The sequence below is a fragment of the Manis pentadactyla genome, chromosome 10 (assembly GCF_030020395.1).
Source record: "Manis pentadactyla isolate mManPen7 chromosome 10, mManPen7.hap1, whole genome shotgun sequence".
NCBI classification, from domain to species: Eukaryota; Metazoa; Chordata; class Mammalia; order Pholidota; family Manidae; genus Manis; species Manis pentadactyla.
The window spans coordinates 20,240,036-20,266,112 of record NC_080028.1 but is presented as its reverse complement, the minus strand read 5'-3'; the positions used below and the strand labels follow the sequence as shown (position 1 = coordinate 20,266,112).

Genomic DNA, 26,077 nt, shown 5'->3' with positions numbered 1-26,077 from the left:
ACACAGTCCCTTCCTTACTGCAAAATCTACATCATGTTAGTCAGATGCCAGTATGTAGGTGTGAGGCTTACTAATGTTGTTTAGACAAAGGCATATTTAAATTATTATTTTTATTTTTTAAATCTTTTTAAAGTGTCAACTTTTTTATTACAGAAAATTTCAAACATACACAGTAGAGAAAATAATTTGATGACTCCATTTAGCAGTGACCAACTCATGACCAATTTTGTTTCATCAATTACCTCCCACTCTCCTCCGCTTTTCCACTGTATTGCTTTTAAGCAAATCTCACACAATGTATTTCGTTGGTAAAAACTTAAGTATGAAAAATACTTTTTAAGAACTACAACGATTACATTGTAAAAGTCCACAACTCTTTTTTTTACTATTATTGGGTTCAACAGGCATACAAATAATTTTAATTTAATTAGAACAAACATTACATGGGGCAAACGAAGACTTAGAAAAATTATACACATTATTTGCTGAAAATCATCGCATAGACATTTAATGGAAAGAGAAGCTATCACACTCATGACTTTTTAATCTTTCCACAGCTGTACCTAAATAAAAAGTTATGCACAAAATAGCAATTCACTGTATTAAATGTCTAACTGCATACTCTCAACAAATGCCAAGTATATAAATATTTTAAGTTTTTAATGTGACAGATAATCTTGCTTCCTGCTTGTTGATTTATTTAGTCTAGGTTGGATGAGGGCACCACGACCCCCAGGGATAACATATTTAAATTATTAGAAATAAATTACAATAAAAGTTTTAAATAAAGGAAAGCAGAATGTCCTAGTCAAGTTGCTTAGATCAAAAATGATCATAGACTGTCTCTAGTAATTTTAAGGTTGCCTCAAAAATCACCTTAACACCTTTCAGTTTTCTTAAAAATCAACTTCTATTTAAATTGATCTAAAAAATTTAGATTTTTATCATTTTGAGCAGGAATATTATCCTTACATCATATGAAAAATGATGATTATGCTACTTGGCAGTCACCACTGGCCAGCTATGAAAGGCTTATAAAGTAGAGATCACGAGGAATGCCTGTGCTTCAAAAACCATGTCTCATGGCTCTGAGGGATAAGTTAGTGGATGCCATCATAGCTCTTAGGGAATCCTAGACACACTGGTATACATTAACTTAGATTTTATTACTCAAACTATCTTGTTTGAGTGAGACTTCAACTTTGTAGTAAGCAAAGTAGCTTTTAAAAATTACAAATTAGGTCTATATCAAAAAGTATAGCCTCTACCTTGACAAATAAAAGTTTTTAATGATTTTGTTGCCTTTTTGTTTTAAACATAAACCATTGAGAAAAAAATACCTTTTATTGGGGAATTTTTTTTACCAATGTATTTTAAAGAATATATAGTAAATAAACAGACAATAGAATGCCAAATACTGCTCTCTTTTAGTTTGAGTAATTTTTGTATTAAAAAAAGCCCCAAATTTTAATTAGAATTAGCAGTTGTTGAATCTTAAATTATTTGATTTGGATGATTTGTTTTGGATAATTGCACTCACTCGCTTTTCTGTATACTTGAACATTTTCCTGAAAATTTAACACATTTTAATTCGAGATGACAATGAAAAGCTTCTAGCTTATCTTTATTGACTACCAGCAGACAAATATACATCTGAGTGTCTTCTAGGTATAGATACTGTGGTGGATACAAAGACACAAGGCATGGTTTCTTCCTTTAAGAAGTTGTAATACGTGTGAAGTGACAGGATTTTTATGCAAGTGATGTGTTAACAGAGTGAGATAGTATAATGAAGTAGAAGGAAATAAATTAGAAACTAGATGATAGTCTATTCTGATGGTAAGTTTTGAAGTGCCAGATAAGAGTTTTCCCTTAGGAAGTCAGAATGAGACTGTAACAGGTTAATTAGTCACAACTTTATTGAAATGAGTTCATTTACTCATTGAAAAAAAATTTTTTTAAATTTTTTTATTAAGGTATCATTGATATAGACTCTTATGAAGAAAAACAATGTGGTTATTACATTCACTCTTATTATCGAGTCCACTCCCATACCCCATTGCAGTCACTGTCCATCAGTGTAGTAAGATGCCACAGAGTCCCTATTTGTCTTTTTTGAGTTACACTCTCTTCCCCATGACCCCACACACATCATGTGCACCAATTATGATACCCCACAATCCCCTTCTCCCTCCCTCCCCACCCACCCCTCCCACACCCATCCCTTTTGGTAACCATTAGTCCCTTCTTGGAGTCTGTGAGTCTGCTGCTGTATTGTTCCTTCAGTTTTGTTTCATTGTTATACTCCACAAATGAAGGAAATCATTTGGTATTTGTCTTTCTTTGCCTGACTTATTTCACTGAGCATAATACCCTCTAGCTCCATCCAAGTTGTTGCAAATGGTAGGATTTGTTTCTTTCTTATGACTGAATAGTATTCCATTGTGTATATGTACCACATCTTCTTTATCCATTCATCTACTGATGGACACTTAGGTTGCTTCCATATCTTGGCTATAGTAAATAGTGCTGCAATAAACATTGGAGTGCATATGTCTTTTTGAATCTGAGAAGTTGTTTTCTTTGGGTAAATTCCTAGGAGTGGAATTCCCAGGTCAAATGGTATTTCTATTATTAGTTTTTTGAGGAACCTCCATGTTGCTTTCCACAATGGTTGAACTAGCTTACCTTCCCACCAGCAGTGTAAGAGGGCTCCTCTTTCTCCCCATCCTTGCCAGCATTTGTTGTTCCGAGACTTTTCTGTTAGACAATAATCCAGTTTCATTCTCTTGCATGTAGCTGTCCAATTTTGCTAACACCGGTTGTTGAAAACGCTGTCATTTCCCTATTGTATATCCATGGCTCTTTTATCTTATCTTAATTGACCATATATCATTGGGTTTATATCTGGGCTCTCTAGTCTATTCCATTGGTCTATGGGTCTGTTCTTTTGCCAGTACCAAATTGTCCTGATTACTGTGGCTTTGTAGTAGAGCTTGAAGTCAGGGAGCGTAATCCCCCCAGTTTTATTATTCCTTCTCAGGATTGCTTTGGCTAATCAGGGTCTTTTGTGGTTCCATATGAATTTTAGAACTATTTGCTCAGTTTGTTGAAGAATGCTGTTGGTATTTTGATAGGGATTGCATTGATTCTCTAGATTGCTCTTGGCAGGATGACCATTTTCACAATATTAATTCTTCCTCTCCATGAGCACAGGATGTATTTCCATTTATTGGTATCTTCTTTAATTTCTCTCATGAATGTCTTCCAGTTTTCAGAGTATAGGTCTTTCACTTCCTTCGTTAGGTTTATTCCTAGGTGTTTTATTCTTTTTGATGCAATTTTGAATGGAATTGTTTTCCTGATTTCTCTTTTTCTGCTAGTTCATCTTTAGTGTATAGAAATGCAACAGATTTCTGTGTATTAATTTTGTATCCTGCAACTTTGCTGAATTCAGATATTAGTTCTAGTAGTTTTGGAGTGGATTCTTTAGGCTTTTTTATGTACAATATCATGTCATCTGCAAACAGGGACAGTTTAACTTCTTCCTTACCAATCTGGATGCCTTTTATTTCTTTGCGTATTCTGATTGCCGTGGCTAGGACCTCCAGAACTATATTGAAAAAAAGTGGAGAGAGTGAGCATCCTTGTCTTGTTCCTGATCTTAAAGGAAAAGCTTTCACCTTCTCGCTGTTAAGTATGATGTTGGCTATGGGTTTGTCATATAAGGCCTTTATTATGTTGAGGTTTTTGCCCTCTATACCCATTTTGTTGAGATTTTTATCATGAATGGATGTTGAATTTTGTTGGATGCTTTTTCAGCATTTATGGAGATGATCATGTGGTTTTTGTCCTTCTTTTTGATGTGGTGGATGATGTTGATGTATTTTTGAATATTGTACCATCCTTGCATCCCTGGAATAAATCCTACTTGGTCATGATGGATGATCTTTTTGGTGTATTTTTTAATTCTGTTTGCTAATATTTTGTTGAGTATTTCTATGTCTGTTCATCAGGGATATTGGTCTGTGATTTTCTTCTTTTGTGGTGTCTTTGCCTGGTTTTGGTATTAGAGTGATGCTGGCCTCATAGAATGAGTTTGGGAGTATGCCCTCCTCTTCTACTTTTTGGAAAACTTTATGGAGGATGGGTATTAGGTATTCACTAAATGTTTGATAAAATTCAGCAGTGAGACCATCTGGTACAGGAATTTTGTTCTTAGGTAGTTTTTTGATTACCAGTTTAATGTCCTTGCTGGTAATTGCTTTTCAGATACTCTGTTTCTTCCTGGGTCAGCCTTGGAAGATTGTGTTTTTCTAGAAAGTTGTCCATTTCTTCTAGGTTATTCCATTTGTCAGAATATAATTTGTCATAGTATTCTCTCATAATTCTTTGTATTTATGTGTGTCTGTAGTGATTTTTCCTTTCCATTTCTGATTCTGTTTATGTGTGTAGACTCTTTTTCTTGATAAGTCTGACTAGGGTTTTATCTATTTTGTTTATTTTCTCAAAGAACCAGATCCTGCTTTCATTGATTCTTTCTATTGTTTTATTCTCTCAATTTTATTTATTTCTGCTCTAATCTTTATTATATCCCTCCTTCTGCTGACCTTGGGCCTCCTTTGTTGTTCTTTTTCTAGTTTCTCTAATTGTGAATTTAGACTGCTCATATGGGATTTTTCTTCTTTCCTTAGGAGGGCCTGTATATACTTCTCTCTTAGCATGGCCTTTGCTGTGTCTCATGGATTTTTGTAGTATTGAATCTTTGTTGTCATTTGTCTCCGTATATTGCTTGATCTCTGTTTTTATTTAGTCATTGATCCATTGATTATTTAGGAGCATGTTAAGTCTCCATGTGTTTGTGAGCATTTTTGTTTACTTTGTGTAATTTATTTCTAGTTTCATACCTTTGTGGTCTGAGAAGCTGGTTGGTACAATTTCAATCTTTTTAAATTTACTGAGGTTCTTTTTGTGTCCTAGTATATGATTTATTCTTGAAAATGTTCCATGTGCATTTGAGAAGAATGTGTATCCTGCTGCTTTTGGGTGTAGAGTTCTGTAGATGTCTGTTAGGTCCTTCTGTTCTAGTGTGTTGTTCAGTGCTTCTGTGTCCTTACTTAAATTCTGTCTGGTTGATCTGTCCTTTGGAGTGGGTGGTGTGTTGAAGTCTCCTAAAATGAATGCGTTGCATTCTATTTCCCCCTTTAATTCTTAGTATTCATTTCACATATGTAGGTGATCCTATGTTGGGAGCATAGATATTTATAATAGTTATATCCTCTTGTTGGACTGACCCCTTTATCATTATGTAATGTCCTTCTTTATCTCTTGTGGCTTTCTTTGTTTTGAAGTCTATTTTGTCTGACACAAGTACTGCAACTCCTGCTTTTTTCTCCTTATTTGTTACATGAAATATCTGTTTCCATCCCTTTACTTTCAGTCTGTGTATGTCTTTTGAGTTTGAAGTGAGCCTCTTGTAGGCAGCATATAGATGGGTCTTTTTTTATTCTATTCAGTGACTCTATATCTTTTGATTCATGCATTCAGACCATTTACGTTTAGGGTGATTATTGATAGGTTTGTACTTATTACCATTGCAGGCTTTAGATTCATGGTTACCAAAGGTTCAAGGGTAATTCCCTTAATATCTAACAGTCTAATTTAACTCAGTTAGTGTGCTATTACAAACACAATGTAAAGGTTCTTTTTTTTCTCTCCTTTTTCTTCCTTCTTCATTCTTTATATAGTAGGTATCATATTCTGTATTCTTTGTCTATCTATCCCTTGATTGACTTTGGGGGTAGTTGATTTGATTTTATATCTGCTTAGTAATTAATTGTTCTAGTTTCTTTGCTGTGGTTTTATTTTCCCAGGTGACAGCTATTTAGCCTTAGGAATAGTTCCATCTATAGCAGTCCCTCCAAAATGCACTGTAGAGGTAGTTTGTGGGAGGTAAATTCTCTCTCGGCTTTTGCTTAACTGAAAATTGTTTAACCCCTCCTTCATATTTAAATGATAATCTTGCTGGTTAGAGTATTCTCGGTTTGAAGCCATTCTGTTCCATTGCAGTAAATATATCAGGCTACTCCCTTCTGGCCTGTAAGGTTTCTGCTGAGAATTCTGGTGATGGCCTGATGGGTTTCCCTTTGTATGTGATCTTTTTCTCTCTCTAGCTGCTTTTAACAGTCTCTCCTTATCCTTGATCTTTGCCGTTTTAATTACTATATGTGTTGGTGTTGTCTTCCTTGGGTCCCTTGTGTTGGGAGATCTGTGGATCTTTATGGTCTGAGAGATTATCTCCTTCCCTAGATTGGGGAATTTTTCAGCAATTACCTTCTCAAAGACACTTTCTATCCCTTTTTCTCTCTCTTCTTCTTCTGGTACCCCTATAATGTGAATAGTGTTCCATTTGGATTGTTTACACAGTTCTCTCAATATTCTTTAATTCCTAGAGATCCTTTCTTCTCTCTGTGCTCAGCTTCTTTGTATTCCTCTCCTCTAATTTCTGTTCCATTTACCGTGTCTTCTACTACATCTAATCTGCTTTTAAATCCCTCCATTGTATGTTTCATTTCAGATATAGAATTTCTTAATGATTGAATCTATGTCCTAAATTCTACCCTGAGTTCTTGAATATTTTTCTGTCATTCCATGAGCATGTTTATGATTTTTATTTTGAACTCTCTTTCAGATTGGTGAGTTCAGTTTCATTTGGCCCTTTTTCCAGTGTTTCTGAGATTTTGGCTTGAACCAGGTTCCTTTGATGTTTCATATTTGTATGTGGCGCCCTCTAGTGCCAGAAGCTCTAGTCTCTGTAGCTGCTCAGCCCCTGGAGTGATGTTAGGGTTCATAGGGGAGCGGCACTGGTGCCCTGCTTCGTGAGGTCTGCTCTGTTCTTCAGGTGTATGCAGTCTGGTGCAGCCTTCTTTCCTGTTGCTCTTTTAGGATTAATTGTATTAACTCTATTTTCATATTATATGTGGTTTTGGAGGAGTTCTCTGTCTCATCTCTCATGCCACCATCTTTTCAAAACAATATATTTTTTAAATGGTTGATAACTACTTAATGATGGGGGGAGTCTAGTAAGCATAATGTTCCTCATGTAATTGTAGATTAGTGATAACAACAAAAAAAATGGTTGATAACTATTCTGGCTTATGTCAGAATCTTTTTCCTTGACCTAAATAAATGATTGTCTAAAAAAGAATTTTGTGGTTTTTTTAAATTTATGAACTTCAGTATTCCTTTTTTAAAGAATGGTGAAACTGAGAGGTCAGGAGCCATTTCACATGATCTGTTTTTACAGACTTAAACCATCTTGAAGAAATGAACACATTTAAACTAGATGCATTTATAAAATGTGTTATAGCAGAACACTTACTAAAATAAGATTGTGTGCATGAATAGTGAGAAAGGAACCTCACATTTGATAAGATGAAGAGTCAAATTCAAATGCTGTCAGTCTAACTTTAGGGGTCACATTTGCAGCCACATTCCAGGTTGTTTTTAGTTCAGATTAATATTACCTAATGCTGTTATCTCCTGGTTGTCCTGTATGTCATAGTGATCAAAAGAACTAAGATTATGTGTGTCTGTGTATATATAGATATATGTGTGTTAATGTGTGTGTGTGTGTATATGTATATTGTTTCCTAAAGGCATAAGTCATGTTTTACTGGGTTCCTCCATATTTATTGGCCCTCTGTTATTTCAGGGGAGACAGGATGGTGTAGTGGCTGCAAATGTGACCCCTAAAGTTAGACTGACAGGATTTGAATTTGACTTTTCATCTTATCAAATGTGAAGTCTTCCGTAAGACATTTATCTCTCCACAATGTCCTCATCTGTGAGGTGAGGATGATAACTTGTCTCATAGGGTTGCTGTGAGGAATGGAATAATTTCTAAAAGTATATAAATATTTGGGGAGTGAGATGTTCAAATTGAGCACTAAATAGTCCCTTATATTACCACTTTTCAGAGAGACAGACCTCTAAAATCCTTGACTCATTTTTACACATATAAAGAGTCCCCAACTTAAAACTAAGTTGTGTGTCAAAAATTTATTGATTTGAAATTCTGCAGTGAATCTCTATTAGGTGATTAGGTTGCCAGGCTTATTGTAAAGCCAGTAATCATAGCAAAAATAATTAGAGAACAGGAATAAAATGGAAAGAAACTGTCTTAGATATTGATGGTTGAGTAGTGGCTTAATTAGAGGTTTTTGAAAGAGACTTTTTATAGAAATTCTGAGAATCATTGAGAATCTTTCAAAGAATTTTGGAAGGCTAGCATTTATTCTTTGCTAATTTTGCTTCCAGCTTTATGAAATTTCTTTGCGTTTATGATAGAGGTCTAGCATCACTGATGTTTTACACCATGGTTATGTATCAGCTGTCTGTATGGCTATGTTTTGACTGATTTGTTAAGATTAGTAAACTGGATGGGAACTATTTTCCTTTGGATACATACAGAGAGTGAAAGGAAGAAGATAGTTCAGGAGGATGTATGCATTTAGTAGTATAAAAGAAGCTGAGTGATCTCAAAGAGAGAGGCGGTGGGGAGCAGCTTCCTATACTGGTAACCATGCCCAGTTAATTGCCCTTAACAAGTTGGAATAGAGTGGAAGGATAGAAAGTATAGGTTATTCACATGTAAAAGATGCTTACAAATTGGATTTTAAAACAACCACTCCCTGACAACTTTTCTTTCAAAAAGCATTTCAAGGTATTGTTGTATACTGTAGGTTGTCGTTATCAATAGCATTCTGAATTTTTAAACATTTTAACTTTTATTTGAATTCTGGTTAAAAGATTACTACCTAAGGGACAACACATTACACATAGTTTATGTGTACCTCTGATACCAGAGTTCAAAGATGAAGATTTTCCTGTATTCTCCTTAGATGAAGGGTGAGTCTCATACCTTTAAAAATACTTAAATTTACTAATCATGAAGAAACCATTTTTCATATTATCAGAAAATATTACAATGGTGCTAACATTTCCTTGGCATTAGTTTTTAGTTATTTCTGTTTGTAGACTGTTGTGACACTCAAAGTTTTTATTACTTTTACATGGTCTTGATTTAAATTACACAAATCTTTTACTAGGAGGTTGCTGTTTTTGTCTTTGATAAAAAGCTGATTGACAAATATCAAAAATTTGAAAAGGATCAAATCATTGATTCTCTTAAACGAGGAGTCCAACAGTTAACTCGACTACGACACCCTCGGCTTCTTACTGTCCAGCATCCTTTAGAAGAATCCAGGTAAATTTTTATAAAATCTTACATAAGAGACTTTCTGAACAGTTAAGAATCTTTGTATTTGAATTCTGTCTACATAGTATACTGTTGGTGAAAAATTCTTGTAAATGCAGTGTTGGGTTCTTAAGAATTAGTTATTTCCCACAATTTATTTGCATATTCTGTGTATGTCTCCTTTTGAAATACTAATAAAAGCTTTCTTCACATTTTCCATGAGTCTGTATTTGCTTAGTCTATGCTCAGCACTGCATTAGGCAAATGGAAGATGCAAGAGAAGAGTAGAATACAGTCCTCCCTGAAAGTAGCTGTCTTTATTAATACACTAGAATTTCTTATCCCCTTTTCATTGATTCAGTGTTTGGGGGCTATTTTTGTGTGTGTTCCAGGTACTGTTCTACACGTTTAATTTCTGTGCCCAGCATGTCAGTCCATAGCCCTCATTTACTCTACAATCTGCTTTTCCTAAGGATAAGCTTGGGCATTGTTGCTAAGAATGACAGGAACTGAATTCTTAAGACTGTGGTGTTTTTAATATTCTTTTTAAATTCCCTAGGTATATAAACCTTTTCTGCATTACTCATAGCCCCTAATTAATTCCTTTTTCTTTTCTACTCAGCAAACTATTCCCCACTCTTAATTCAGATCATCTTAATCAAATGCTTTGCCAGTTGTGGTCTGTGGATCCTAGGATTCTAAGGCGAGGAGAGGAACAGGCAGGTTGGAGGAACCAGAGCTGGCAGGGTTCCAGGCTTTCCATCTCCCTTCAACCAGGACAGTTTTACTTTTATCTATTTTATATATTGGGTTTTTGCATAATTCTTACTTTGGAATCTTCAGTAACCCACCTCCCTGAAAGGCACAAGATCCTTTCTTTAAATCTTAAAGAGGAAACCTAATATTTGCCTGTGAAAAGTGTACTAAAATACATTTTATTTGATTAACTCATTTACTTCTCACAGTTACACAGAGGAACTATATGAAGATAAAAACATGTACTAAAGCTACATAGTATGGCACCCTGTCCTGAGCACCCCCTTCCCTTTTTCTTTTACTATGCCTACCCAGAAATAGGTGCCCTTCTTTTCATGAATAAAATCCCAGAAGACTGTAGGTGTTGTCTTCTATGTAACCCTTAATATTGTGAACCCTTTATTCCAAAGTGGACTAAGTTTTGTTTGCCACACTTGTCTTCAGCTTCCCTGACTATTTGGTTGTGCTGTTCCCTCTGGAGTGTTTTCTGTCAGTGTCTAGTGTCACCTATCAGAACCCTGCCCATCTTGTTATTTTAACTTGTATCAATATGTCTTGTATTTTGTCATTACATTTTAAGTCTCTTGAGAGAAGAAGGACCAATCTTTTATATTTTTCTCTGTCCCTGCAGCTTCTTTTATAGTGATTTAAATACTGTAGAACTTTGGATTTATTGGTGATCATGAAGAGAGACAATTGAAAGATTAGTTAAGGTATCTTCATTGTTAGGTTGTGACAATTGCAGTAACATTGACAGAAATAGGAACAATTTAGGGAAGGAAAAATAACTTAGAGTTTCTAATGAATTAATACTGTGGAGATGACCCTGGAATTATCCAAAAGAAACCTGCTTTAGAAGAGTAATGCAGATGAAAGCCCAGGGCTGCTGATGCAAACAGTGGTGAGTAACAAAGAGGCTGTAATTAAAACCGTGAAAGCAAAAAATTTTTCAAGACCATGATTTAAAAAAGTACTGGGGACAGAATTTGAAATGTAGAGGGAAAAGAACAGCCAGGAAAAGAAACTGGAGGGATCACTGTCATATGGCAGGAGAAAAATTGTCAACATGTCATGGAGGCCTGAGGAGGGAAGAAAGGACCCATTAACACTGGGGATCCCCAAATAAGAAGGAAAGAAGGTCTAAGAATAATCCATTACTTTTGACTAGTTGGAGTTGTTATGGTATTCAGTAATTTCTGTGGAATGCAGTGTGGAAGCTAGAAAATGTATTCAAAGGAACCTGGCAAAGAAGACTTCATGATGTGAATGAAGTCCCATAGGAAGTCCTCAAAGGAATTGTAGGAGAATAGTTTAATCACTAATATACTAAGGTGAAGTGAAGTTGAGGGGTAGCGGTCACCATATCATATCAGATGAACTTTTTTTTTTTTTTAGTGGTTAATAGGTGAGTAGTAGACAAAGGGAATCATGAAATGAGGAATTCAGTTAGAGAGCTATGAATGAATATTCTTAAATGTTGAAAAGTAAGAAGAACAAGGTTAAAGTATACTATGTTACTTTTTACTGTAATTTTATAAAGACTTGGGCTTTCTATTTTTTCCCTTTCCCTTATGACGTGAACAACAGAGTAAAAGAAACCTGTGATTTTTCCTACAGGGTTAAAAAGAGTTTGCTCAGTAAAGTGTAGTAAGGGCAGTAGTTTACTGTTGAGGTAGTTGGAAGAAAGAAAGGAGTCAAATATATATGGTCAGGACCAAATACTTTGTATTTGTTGAGAAGATACAGGGAAGCTAAATTTGGTGAATGTTGTAAAAGGGAGGAGATAAATGGCTAGTAAATAGTTGTGGTTGGGGGAGGTGGTCCTTGAGAGAGGATATGGCTCTTCTGGTATGTGACTATAATAATGGTGGAATTGAATGTTCGTAAAAGATAGTAAGGCCTTCAAGCTTCCAGAATAATCATATGTATGTTGATGTAATCAGGGATGTTTTGGGGATCAAGACACAGAGAGGAAAAGAATAAGAGTTGCTAAAATAAATGAGTCCTGAGAATGATAGAAAACTATAGAAAAGACTTAAAGATTTGAGCAGTTTTCTCTCAGGACAGTTCAGCAAATGAAAGCCTAGTGTCTACTGTGTTAATGAGCTTAGTGTGGGAGTAAAGAACAAGATAGCATCTGTGATGATGACTAAGCAGGCAGGACTGTGTAACTCTCTCAGCCTAAGCAGCTCTGTCTTTATCTCATATATACTGAGGTTCTGCATATGCTTTCGTTTGAAAAATGGGTTCAAGGTGAAAGAAAAGCTACATAGGTATTGCAGACAGATGAAACAGCAAAGGACATACTTGCCATTAAACAGTTACTATCCAGGCACAGATGCCTGTTTTAGCTTTGTTACTACATACCTTGTGTTCTTCATTGCCAGAGCCCAAACCCAAGGCATAAATGTTAGGACTTGAGTCTCAAACAGTTGCTAATTATAATGGCAGTAATAAACATTTACGGAGCTTACATGCTAGTCACTGTACTGTGTACTTTGCATTCATTATCTCATTTGATCTTCACAGTAACCCTTCAAGGTTATCTTTTATCATCATTTTACAAATGGGCAAAGTGAGGCTCAGAGCCTGGTGTCTAGAGTCGCCAAGTCAATGAATAGGGTTGCTGGGACTTGAAGTTGGGTATATGTCTGTCTCCAAAGCCTGAGCATTTGATCATCACCCTGTAAGCCTTATTGAATGTTTATTTGTAACATTTTATGTGTTTATAAATGTTCTTATATGTCAAAGAACAACAATTAAAAAAATGTAAACATGGTTACACCTTTCAAAATGGCATATAAAATAAAAACAAAACTGCTCTGATAGCAGTAGTTATGGGAGACCTGGAGCTATGCATTATCCCTCTTTCTTTCTCCAGAGGCATGGGTGGGAAATCTTCAGGTTCCTTTTGAGCATATTATGAACATTATAGCCTTAGAAACAAGGATAATGTTGTAGGTATAATATAGCAGTATTTTTAATTCATTGGTTTTCCGTAAAGAGTATAATTCAAAAGTATGTTGAGATAATGTTTTATTTCCTGATTTTAAATTTTAAAGATGTATCACAACTGTTACAGCAGTTTAAAAGAGTGGTTAATCTAGTATAGCATTAATACAAAGCTTCCTGACTTTGCTTTGTTGGTTTGAGTGTGTTATATTAATGCTGAAAATAAATCTACAACAGTCTACCTACTTGTTGATATTTTAATAAAACAGCTAATATCTTATGTATATTTGATTTTGATAATATGGAAAAAATGACTGTAAGTAACTCTTTCTTTTCAGGGATTGCTTGGCATTTTGTACGGAACCAGTTTTTGCTAGCTTAGCCAATGTTCTAGGTAATTTGGAAAATATACCTTCCTCTGTATCTCCAGACATTAAGGATTATAAGCTTTATGATGTAGAAACCAAGTATGGTTTGCTTCAGGTACGTATTTTTATTCATTGTATGAGTTTTTTCCTTCAAAATTGTTTATGGCTATTTCAAACCTATTAACCATATAAACTACTTTATGTAAGTCTTTCTTTCAATCATTTTGTGTAATTTAAGAATTATTTCTATGTTCCAGAATTCTTCTTTATTTTATTGTTAGGCTTAAATTATATTTTAGATATATGAAACATAATATTGGAAAAGGGTACTTACTGATTGCTGATGGAGTGGTTCTCTTTTGATTTTTTTTTTTGAGTTTTAAACCTTGTGAATGCATTTCATAAATAAAACATTAAGTTGAAATAATAAAGTACTTAATACAAAATAAAAAATTACATCTTTAACAAAATCATTTAATAGGTGTCAAGAGATATTTTAGCCTTGTCGTATATGTCCACTTTTTCTGATTTTCTTTTTCCTGCTTACCAAAGTATCTTCAGCTGTATTAATTTACACAGTAGATTCTTAGTTCCTTGGGGACTGAAATAATTTAATTTATTATTTCTTTAACAGCTTTATTAAGGTATTAATTGACATATAATAAACTTCACATATTCAAAAATAAGTTTTATAAGTTTGACATATATGTCTATGAAGCCATATTACAATCAAGATAATGCACATATCCATGATCCCCCAAAAGTTTACTCATACCCATTATAATGCTTCCCTCCTGCTACTTGCTGTTTTTCTCTCATCCCAGGAAAACACTGACTTGCTTTCTGTCATGATGAATTGGTTTATATTTTGTAGAACTTTATAAGTGGAATCATATAATATGTATTCTTTTTTTTTGGCCTGGCTTATTTCAGTCAACCCATTTGTTTTGAGATTGATTCATTGTTGTGCATATTAATACTTTTTCATCATTGAATAGTAGTCCATTGTGTGGCTATACCATAGTTTGTTTCTCCAGTCACCTATTGATGGACATTTGGGTTTCCTGTTTTTAGCTATTGTATGTAAGACTGGTATGTACTTTCATGTACAAGATTTTGTATGGACATGGGTTTTCATTATTCTTCATTAAATACCTAGGAGTAAAATGTCTACATCAAGTGTATATATATATATGTATATATATATATATACATATATATATATACACACACACACACACACATGTATTTCATTTTTTAAAGAAACTGGCAACTGTTTTCCAAAGTGGTAATACCATTTTACATAAACATTCCCATATATGACAGTTCCATTTTTTCCACATCTTTGCCAAAACTTGGTAAGAGTGGTCTTTTAATTCTAGCCATTCTAATAGATAAGCAGTGGTATCTTCTCGGAGTTTTAATTTGCATTTTTCTGATGAATAATGATGTTGAACCCATTTTGTATGCTGCTTTACCATCTGAATATATATATACACACATATATATTTTATATTAAGGTATCATATTGATATACAATCTTACGCTCAGGTTTCACCTGAGCAACATTGTAGTTACTACATTCCCCCCTATTATCAAGTCCCCACCACATACCCCATTACAGTCACTGTCCATCAGCATAGTAAGTTGCTATAGAGTCACTACTTGTCTTCTCTGTGCTATACTGCCTTCCCCATGTCTCCCCCATATTTTTGTGTGCTAATTGTAATATCCCTTAATCCCCTTGTCCATCCCTTCCCACCCACTGTCCCTAACATCTTTCTCTTTGGTAACCGCTAGTCCATTCTTGGGTTCTGTGACTGCTGCTGTTTTGTTCCTTCAGTTTTTGCTTTGCTGTTATACTCCACAGATGAGTGAAATCATTTGGTACTTGTCTTTCTCTGCCTGGCTTATTTCACTGAGCATAATACCCTCTAGCTCCATCCATGTTGTTGCAAATGGTAGGATTTGCTATGACTGAATAATATTCCATTGTGTATATGTACCACATCTTTATACATTCATCTACTGATGGACACTTAGGTTGCTTCCATGTCTTGACTAATGTAAATAGTGCAGCAGTAAACATAGGAGTGCATGTCTTTTTGAATCAGAGATCGTGTTTTCTCTGGGTAAATTCCTGGGAGTGGAATTCCAGGTCAAATGATATTTCTATTTTTTAGTTTTTTGAGGAACTTCCATATTGCTGTCCACAATGGTTGAACTAATTTACATTCCCACCAACAGTGTAGGAGGGTTCCCCTTTCTCCGCATCCTCACCAGATTTTGTTGTTCCTTGTCTTTTGGATGTTGGCCATATTAACTGGTGTGAGGTGATATCTCATTGTGGTTTTAATTTGCATTTCCCTGATAATTAGCGATGTGGAGCATCTTTTCATGTGCCTGTTGACCATCTGAATTTCTTTGGAGAATTGTCTGTTCATATCTTCCACCCATTTTTTAATTGGGTTATTTTCTTTTTAGATGTTGAGGTGTGTGAGTTCGGATGTTAACCCTTATCAGATATGTCATTTATAAATATATTCTCCCATACTGTAGGATGCCTTTTTGTTCTACTGATGGTGTCCGTTGCTATACAGAAGCTTTTTAGTTTGATGTAGTATCACTTGTTCATTTTTGCTTTTGTTTCCCTTGCTCGAGGAGATATGTTCATGAAAAAGTTGCTCATGTTTATATTCAAGATATTTGTGCCTATGTTGTCTTCTAAGAGTTTTATGGTTTCATGACTTACATTCAGGTCTTTGATCCATTTCAAGTTTACTTTTGTGTATGGGGTTAGACAGTAATCCAGTTTCATTATCTTACATATAGCTGTCCAGTTTTGCCAACACCACCTGTTGAAGAGGCTGTCATTACCCCATTGTATGTCCAAGGCTCCTTAATTGACCATATATGGTTGGGTTAATGTCTGGAGTCTCTGTTCTGTTCCATTGGTCTATGGGTCTGTTCCTGTGCCAGTACCAAATTGTCTTGGTTACAGTGGCTTTGTAGTAGAGCTTGAAGTTGGGAAGCGTAAGCCCCCCAGCTTTCTTCTTCTTTGTCAGGATTGCTTTGGCTCTTTGGGGTCTTTTGTATCTCTGTATGAATTTTAGAACAATTTGTTTTAGTTCATTGATGAATGCTGTCAGTATTTTGATAGGGATTGCATTGAATCTGTAGATTGCTTTAGGCAGGATGGCCATTTTGACAGTATTAATTCTCCCTATCCATGAGCATAAGATATATTTTCATTTATTGGTGTTTTTGAGATTTCTCTCAAGAGTGTCTTGTAGTTTTTAAGGTAATAGGTCTTTCACTTCCTTGGTTAGGTTTATTCCTAGATATTTTGTTCTTTTTGATGCAATGGTGAATGGAATTGTTTCCTGATTTCTCTTTGTGCTAATTCATTGTTAGTATATAGAAATACAACAGATTTCTTTGTATTCATTTTGTATCCTTTAATTTTGCTGAATTCAGATATTAGTTACAGTATTTTTGTAGTGGATTCTTTAGGGTTTTTTATGTACAATATCATGGCATCTGCAAACAGTGACAGTTTAATTTCTTCCCTGCCAATCTGGATGCCTGTTATTTCTTTGTGTTCTCTGATTGCCGTGGCTAATACCTCTAGTACTATGTTGAATAAAAGTGGGGAGAGTGGGCATCCTTGTCTTGTTCCCTATCTTAGAGAAAAAGCTGAAAGCTTTTCACTGTTAAGTGTGTTTGTGGCTGTGGGTTTGTCATATATGGCCTTTATTATGTTGAGGTGTACTTGCCTTCTGTACCCATTTTGTTGAGAGTTTTTATCATGAATGGATGTTGAATTTTGTCAAATGCTTTTTCAGCATCTATGGAAAGGTCATGTGATTTTAGTCTTTTTTGTTGATGTAGTGGATTATACAGATGGATTTTTGAATATTGTACCATCCGTGCATCCCTGTAATAAATCCTATTTGATCATGATGGATGATCTTTTTCATGTATTTTTGAATTTGGTTTGCTAACATTTTGTTGAGTATTTTTGCATCTATGTTCATCAGGGATATTGGTCTGTAATTTTCTTTTTTTGTGATGTCTTTGCCTCATACCATCTGAATATTTTTTCTGGTAAATTGTTCAGTTCTTTTGCCAATTTTTTGAATGGGTTGTTTGTTTTCTACTACTGAGTTTTGAAGCTTCTTTATGTATTGTGGATACAAGTCCTTTGTTAGATTCATGATTTACAAGTATTTTATCCTAGTCTCTGGCTTAACTTATTATCTTAGCATATAATATTTTAAAATTGTGGTAAAATACACATAATATTTACCTTTTTAACCATTTTATATGTATAATTCAGTGGCATTAAATGTATTTATATTGTTATGCAACCATACCACCATCCTTATCCAGAATTATTTTTATCTTGCAAAAATGAAGCTGTACCCATTAAACAATAACTTCCCAGCCCTTGGCAGCCGCCATTCTGCTTTTCTGCCTGTACAAATTTGACTAGGTACCTCATGTAAGTGGAATCATACTGTATTTTTCCTTTTGTGACTGGTTTATTTCACTTAGCATAATGTCTTCAAGGTTCATCTATGTTGTAACATGTCAGAATTGTTTTCCTTTTTAAGGCTGCATAATATTCCATCCCATGTATTTACCACATTGTTTATTCATTCATCAGTGACACTTTGGTTTCTTCCATCTCTTGTTCACCATAACATGGGTGTACAAATATGTCTTCATACCCTTTTATCAATTCAGTTCATTCATTCATATATCCAGAAGTTGAATTGCTAGATCATATGGTAATTTTATTTTTAATATTTTGAGTAACTGACATACTGTTTCCATAATGGCTACACCATTTTACATTTCTGCCAGTAGTACAAAAGGGTTCTGTTTTCTCCAAATCCTCACCAACATTTGTTACTTTCTAGAAGGTTTTTGATAGTAACCATCCTAATGAGAGTGGGATAGTATATTGTTTTTGTTTTGATTTGCATTTCCTTAATGGGTAGTGAATTTTAAGCACCTTTTCAGTAATGTCTATCAAGTACTTCACCCATTTCTTCAGGTGTTTGTTTTTTTGTTGTTGAGTTGTGTGAGTTCTTTATATATTCTGGGTATTAGTATGAATTACAAATATTTTCTCCCATTGTCTGGGTTGCCTTTTCACACTGTTGGTTTTGTCCTATGATGCATATAAGTTTTTTATTTTGACATAACCAACCTTTGTATTTTTTCTTTTGTTACCTCTGCGTTTGGTGTCATATCCAAGAACTTACTGCTAAATCCAGTGTTATGAAGCTTTTCGAAATGTGATGTTTCCTTCTTCGAGTCTCATTTTTATGTCTTTCATTTAGATGTTTAATCCATTTTTAGTTAATGTTTAATACATGGTTTAAAGTAAGGGTCCAACTTAATTGTTTTGCATAGGGGTATCAAGTTTCCCAGCACCCTTTGTTGCAACTTGTGTCCTTTTCCCATTGAATGGTTTTTGTACTTTTGTTGAAAATCATTTGGCCATATATGTTTGAATTTATTTCTGGCCTCCCTATTCTATTCCTTTGGTTTATATGTCTGTGTTTATGCCAGTACCACACAGTTTTGATTACTGTAGCTTTGTAATAAGCAGCTGAATGTTTTTCTCCCAGCAATAAAATGGTTCTAGAGATTAACTGAGGTAATTATGTAAAAGCACTTACCAAATTATTGCCTGAAATATATGATATTTATTGTATAAATAAAATAAAAGCAAGTTTTTTCTTATAAAGCTAGCAACGTCTTTATGGACTTGAAAAACTGCATATTTTATAAATCATATTTAGAGAATTAGCATTTTAAAAAATGTAAATCTTACATGGATTTCATGGGCTTAAAGATATTAAAATTGGACATTCATTTGAAAAATGTTAAGCCCCTAGTTGCTTATTGATCTATTCACTAAGGATAAATATTCAGGCAGTTAGGAATAGCAGGTTGCATATCAGGGAACTGTCAAAAATGAAACTGAAAAGATAGTAAAAGGCCTTGTTGGGGAACACTGAAGGATTGTAAGCTGAAGGGCAAATTACTTGGTCTGATGTTCATTTTAGAGCTATCATTCTAGGAGAATGGAATTTTGGCAAAGGATAGGGAAAACATTCCTACTAAGTAGGGTTATTTTCAGAATAAAATGTATAAATTTATAAGTGGTTAGCATAGTGTTTGCATGTAAGAAATAGTTAATGCTAATCTAAAAATTTTTTTTAAGTCAAAAACCTGGTAGGCCTCTAGGTGTGGAGTGAAGTCGTGCAGAGTTGAGTAGGCCCTGATGTCTGACTGTGGTGATAGAAGGTGGGAGTGGTGTGGAGTCAAAAGTGACTTCCTCCATTTATTTATTTATTTTTATTTATTTTTTTTTTCAGCCTTAAAAAGGAATGAAAATTTTTTTAATTTTTTTTTTATTTATTTTATTTTTTTTATTAAATAATTATTTTTTATTGAAGGGTAGTTGATGCACAGTATTACATTACATTAGTTTCAAGTGTACAACACAGTGGTAGAACATTTATATATATAATTCGAGGTTCCAGCTATCACCCTACCAAGCTGTTACAATATCTTGACTGTATTCCTTATGCTATACATTACATCCCGGTTACTTATTTATTTTACCATTGGAAGTCTGTACTTTTTTTTTTTTTTTTTTTTTTTTTGTGAGGGCATCTCTCATATTTATTGATCAAATGGTTGTTAACGACAATAAAATTCTGTATAGGGGAGTCAGTGCTCAATGCACAATCATTAATCCTCCCTAAGCCTAATTTTCGTCAGTCTCCAATCTTCTGAGGCATAACAAATAAGTTCTTACATGTAGAACAAATTCTTACATAATGAATAAGTTACATGGTGAACAGTACAAGGGCAGTCATCACAGAAACTTTTGGTTTTGCTCATGCATTATGAACTCTAAACAGTTCAAATATGAATACTCATTTGGTTTTTATACTTGATTTATATGTGGATACCACATTTCTCTCTTTATTATTATTATTTTTAATAAAATGCTGAAGTGGTAGGTAGATACAAGATAAAGGTAGAAAACATAGTTTAGTGTTGTAAGAGAGCAAATGTAGATGATCAGGTGTGTGCCTGTAGACTATGTGTTAATCCAAGCTAGACCAGGGCAATAAAACATCCACGTATGCAGAAGATTTCTCTCAGAACAGGGGGGGTGAGGTTCTAAGCCTCACCTCTGTTGATCCCCAATTTCTCACCTGATGGCCCCCCTGCGACTGTGCCTGTCTTAGGTTGTTCCTCCCTTGAGGAATCTTACCCGTCTCTGGCTAACCAGTCATCTTCCGGGGCCATACAGGGAAATGTAGAGTTGGTAAGTGAGAGAGAAGCCTTATTGTTTGAAAGGGTTAGCTTTTTACTTCTTTGCATATTTATGCCCTGTGGCTTCTATGCCCAGCATTTGTCTTGAGGTATCTTTACCACTTGGAGGAGTTATGATACTCGGTAAATTTGATATGAGGCACGAATTCTATTTAAGGGTTGTAATTAGGAAGGAAGAAGAAAAGCTATAGAAGTAGCAGGCGGAAGAAAACATGGGAAGATTGATTATTTCTTTGACATATCTTCTTGTAGAGTAACTTCAGCGTATATAGGTTTTAAGCTACTACTTAAATTGCGCACACACATTAACATAATAGGAGTATAGTTACATAAACAAAGCATATCTGTAATTACCAGCCATCTCCAGTGAAACCAAGAAAACCATTAAGGCACCTTAGGCATTTGTGAAAACTTATCTATGATATGGTGGATATTGTCCAACTGAACTTGAACAGTCTGAGAGAAATCAGACAAATTAAAACAACCCATTCCTGGGGACTGTTCACATGCCATATGTTCTTTTAACAGTAAATAGTCTGTAGTTGTAAGACTTTGGAGCGCTACAATTTGCACTTCTCCAAATTCTTGGTTGAGTTCCAACAGTATAGATCCAGTCAAATTTGTTGTTTTACTGTATGCACAGGCCAGCTTAGATATCTCCTTCCTCATTCCCATGGCAAGTCCAGGAACTGGTGGGATGAGTGCATCTACTGCTGTAGCAGTGCGTGGATCTTTGTTGGGGTTTTTTGATGGTCATCTTCTGGCATGAGTCTTCCAGAGAGTGCAGATGTTGGAAGTTCTTTTTCATATCGTATCTTAGTTCATTTTTGGGGTAGCCCAATTAGGCTTTGATCCTCTGTATAAACACAAACAGACCCTTTGCCTACACTTTTATATGCCCTTTATACCCTTGTGTAGAACTCGTTGGAGGTTACCACACAGGAACTGCCCTTTTTTTTTTTTTTGCTTTGTTTTTGGTATCACTAATCTACACTCACATGACGAATATTATGTTTACTAGGCTCTCCCCTATACCAGGTCTCCCCTATAAACCCCTTTACAGTCACTGTCCATCAGCATAGCAAAATGTTGTAGAATCACTACTTGCCTTCTCTGTGTTGTACAGCCCTCCCTTTTCTCCTACCCCCCCATGTATGTTAATCTTAATACCCCCCTACTTCTCCCCCACTTATCCCTCCCTACCCACCCATCCTCCCCAGTCCCTTTCCCTTTGGTACCTGTTAGTCCATTCTTGAGTTCTGTGATTCTGCTGCTGTTTTGTTCCTTCAGTTTTTCCTTTGTTCTTATATTGCACAGATAAGTGAAATCATTTGGTATTTCTCTTTCTCTGCTTGGCTTGTTTCACTGAGCATAATGCCCTCCAGCTCCATCCATGTTGCTGCAAATGATTGGATTTGCCCTTTTCTTATGGCTGAGTAGTATTCCATTGTGTATATGTACCACATCTTCTTTATCCATTCATCTATCGATGGACATTTAGGTTGCTTCCAATTCTTGGCTATTGTAAACAGTGCTGCAATAAACATAGGGGTGCATCTGTCTTTCTCAAACTTGATTGCTGCGTTCTTAGGGTAAATTCCTAGGAGTGCAATTCCTGGGTCAAATGGTAAGTCTGTTTTGAGCATTTTGATATACCTCCATACTGCTTTCCACAATGGTTGAACTAACTTACATTCCCACCAGCAGTGTAGGAGGGTTCCCCTTTCTCCACAGCCTCGCCAACATTTGTTGTGGTTTGTCTTTTGGATGGCAGCCATCCTTACTGGTGTGAGGTGATACCTCATTGTAGTTTTAATTTGCATTTCTCTGATAATTAGCGATGTGGAGCATCTTTTCATGTGTCTGTTGGCCATCTGTATTTCTTTTTTGGAGAACTGTCTGTTCAGTTCCTCTGCCCATTTTTTAATTGGGTTATTTGTTTTTTGTTTGTTGAGGCGTGTGAGCTCTTTATATATTCTGGATGTCAAGCCTTTATCGGATGTGTCATTTTCAAATATATTCTCCCATACTGTAGGGATCCTTCTTGTTCTATTGATGGTGTCTTTTGCTGTACAGAAGCTTTTCAGCTTAATATAGTCCCACTTACTCATTTTTGCTGTTGTTTTCCTTGCCCGGGGAGATATGTTCAAGAAGAGGTCACTCATGTTTATGTCTATGAGGTTTTTGCCTATGTTTTCTTCCAAGAGTTTAATGGTTTCATGGCTTACATTCAGGTCTTTGATCCATTTTGAGTTTACTTTTGTATATGGGGTTAGACAATGGTCCAGTTTCATTCTCCTACATGTAGCTGTCCAGTTTTGCCAGCACCACCTGTTGAAGAGACTGTCATTTTGCCATTGTATGTCCATGGCTCCTTTATCAAATATTAATTGACCATATATGTCTGGGTTAATGTCTGGATTCTCTAGTCTGTTCCATTGGTCTGTGGCTCTGCTCTTGTGCCAGTACCAAATTGTCTTGATTACTATGGCTTTATAGTAGAGCTTGAAGTTGGGGAGTGAGATCCCCCCTACTTTATTCTTCTTTCTCAGGATTGCTTTGGCTATTTGGAGTCTTTGGTGTTTCCATATGAATTTTTTAATTATTTGTTCCAGTTCATTGAAGAATGTTGCTGGTAGTTTCATAGGGATTGCATCAAATCTGTATATTGCTTTGGGCAGGATGGCCATTTTGACAATATTAATTCTTCCTAGCCACGAGCATGGGATGAGTTTCCATCTGTTAGTGTCCCCTTTAATTTCTCTTAAGAGTGACTTGTAGTTTTCAGAGTATAAGTCTTTCACTTCTTTGGTTAGGTTTATTCCTAGGTATTTTATTTTTTTTTGGTGCAATTGTGAATGGAGTTGTTTTCCTGATTTCTCTTTCTGTTGGTTCATTGTTAGTATATAGGAAAGCCACAGATTTCTGTGTGTTGATTTTGTATCCTGCAACTTTGCTGTATTCCGATATCAGTTCTAGTAGTTTTGGGGTGGAGTCTTTAGGGTTTTTTATGTACAGTATCATGTCATCTGCAAATAGTGACAGTTTAACTTCTTCTTTACCAATCTGGATTCCTTGTATTTCTTTATTTTGTCTGATTGCCGTGGCTAGGACCTCCAGTACTATGTTAAATAACAGTGGAGAGAGTGGGCATCCCTGTCTAGTTCCCGATCTCAGAGGAAATGCTTTCAGCTTCTCGCTGTTCAATATAATGTTGGCTGTGGGTTTATCATAGATGGCCTTTATTATGTTGAGGTACTTGCCCTCTATTCCCATTTTGCTGAGAGTTTTTAACATGAATGGATGTTGAACTTTGTCAAATGCTTTTTCAGCATCTATGGAGATGATCATGTGGTTTTTGTCTTTCTTTTTGTTGATGTGGTGGATGATGTTGATGGACTTTCGAATGTTGTACCATCCTTGCATCCCTGGGATGAATCCCACTTGTTCATGGTGTATGATCCTTTTGATGTATTTTTGAATTCGGTTTGCTAATATTTTGTTGAGTATTTTTGCATCTACGTTCATCAGGGATATTGGTCTGTAGTTTTCTTTTTTGGTGGGGTCTTTGCCTGGTTTTGGTATTAGGGTGATGTTAGCTTCATAGAATGAGTTTGGGAGTATCCCCTCCTCCTCTATTTTTTGGAAAACTTTAAGGAGAATGGGTATTATGTCTTCCCTGTATGTCTGATAAAATTCCGAGGTAAATCCATCTGGCCCGGGGGTTTTGTTCTTTGGTAGTTTTTTGATTACCGCTTCAATTTCGTTGCTGGTAATTGGTCTGTTTAGATTTTCTGTTTCTTCCTGGGTCAATCTTGGAAGGTTGTATTTTTCTAGGAAGTTGTCCATTTCTCCTTGGTTTCCCAGCTTGTTAGCATATAGGTTTTCATAGTATTCTCCAATAATTCTTTGCATTTCCGTGGGGTCCGTCGTGATTTTTCCTTTCTCGTTTCTGATACTGTTGATTTGTGTTGACTCTCTTTTCTTCTTAATAAGTCTGGCTAGAGGCTTATCTATTTTGTTTATTTTCTCGAAGAACCAGCTCTTGGTTTCATTGATTTTTGCTATTGTTTTATTCTTCTCAATTTTATTTATTTCTTCTCTGATCTTTATTATGTCCCTCCTTCTGCTGACCTTAGGCCTCATCTGTTCTTCTTTTTCCAATTTCGATAATTGTGACATTAGACCATTCATTTGGGATTGCTCTTCCTTTTTTAAATATGCTTGGATTGCTATATACTTTCCTCTTAAGACTGCTTTTGCTGTGTCCCACAGAAGTTGGGGCTTAGTGTTGTTGTTGTCATTTGTTTCCATATATTGCTGGATCTCCATTTTGATTTGGTCATTGATCCATTGATTATTTAGGAGCGTGTTGTTAAGCCTCCATGTGTTTGTGAGCCTCTTTGCTTTCTTTGTACAGTTTATTTCTAGTTTTATGCCTTTGTGGTCTGAAAAGTTGGTTGGTAGGATTTCAATCTTTTGGAATTTTCTGAGGCTCTTCTTGTGGCCTAGTATGTGGTCTATTCTGGAGAATGTTCCATGTGCACTTGAGAAGAATGTATATCCCGCTGCTTTTGGATGTAGAGTTCTATAGATGTCTATTAGGTCCATCTGCTCTACTGTGTTGTTCAGTGCTTCCGTGTCCTTACTTATTTTCTGCCCAGTGGATCTATCCTTTGGGGTGAGTGGTGTGTTGAAGTCTCCTAGAATGAATGCATTGCAGTCTATATCCCCCTTTAGTTCTGTTAGTATTTGTTTCACATATGCTGGTGCTCCTGTGTTGGGTGCATATATATTTAGAATGGTTATATCCTCTTGTTTGACTGAGCCCTTTATCATTATGTAGTGTCCTTCTTTATCTCTTGTTACTTTCTTTGTTTTGAAGTCTATTTTGTCTGATATTAGTACTGCAACCCCTGCTTTCTTCTCACTGTTGTTTGCTTGAAATATGTTTTTCCATCCCTTGACTTTTAGTCTGTACATGTCTTTGGGTTTGAGGTGAGTTTCTTGTAAGCAGCATATAGATGGGTCTTGCTTTTTTATCCATTCTGTTACTCTGTGTCTTTTGATTGGTGCACTCAACCCATTAACATTTAGGGTGACTATTTAAAGATATGTACTTATTGCCATTGCAGGCTTTAAATTCGTGGTTACCAAAGGTTCAAGGTTAGCCTCTTTAGTATCTTACTGCCTAACTTAGCTCGCTTATTGAGCTGTTAAATACACTGTCTGGAGATTCTTTTCTTCTCTCCCTTCTTGTTCCTCCTCCTCGATTCTTCATATGTTGGGTGTTTTGTGCTGTGCTCTTTCTAGGAGTGCTCCCATCTAGAGCAGTCCCTGTAAGATGTTCTGTAGAGGTGGTTTGTGGAAAGCA

At 35.5% G+C, this 26,077-nt stretch overlaps 1 protein-coding gene across 3 annotated transcripts in view; it reads left to right on the top strand.

The window, feature by feature from the left end:
• SCYL2 (SCY1 like pseudokinase 2) overlaps nucleotides 1–26,077 on the top strand; it is an 87,367-nt gene that overhangs the window by 32,033 nt on the left and 29,257 nt on the right. For all 3 annotated transcript variants that reach the window (XM_036891202.2, XM_036891201.2, XM_057486479.1), the window contains exons 3-4: nucleotides 9,111–9,268; nucleotides 13,306–13,450. In XM_036891202.2, coding sequence (XP_036747097.1) covers nucleotides 9,111–9,268; nucleotides 13,306–13,450 — 303 coding nt within the window. The remainder of the gene's footprint in view (nucleotides 1–9,110; nucleotides 9,269–13,305; nucleotides 13,451–26,077) is intronic.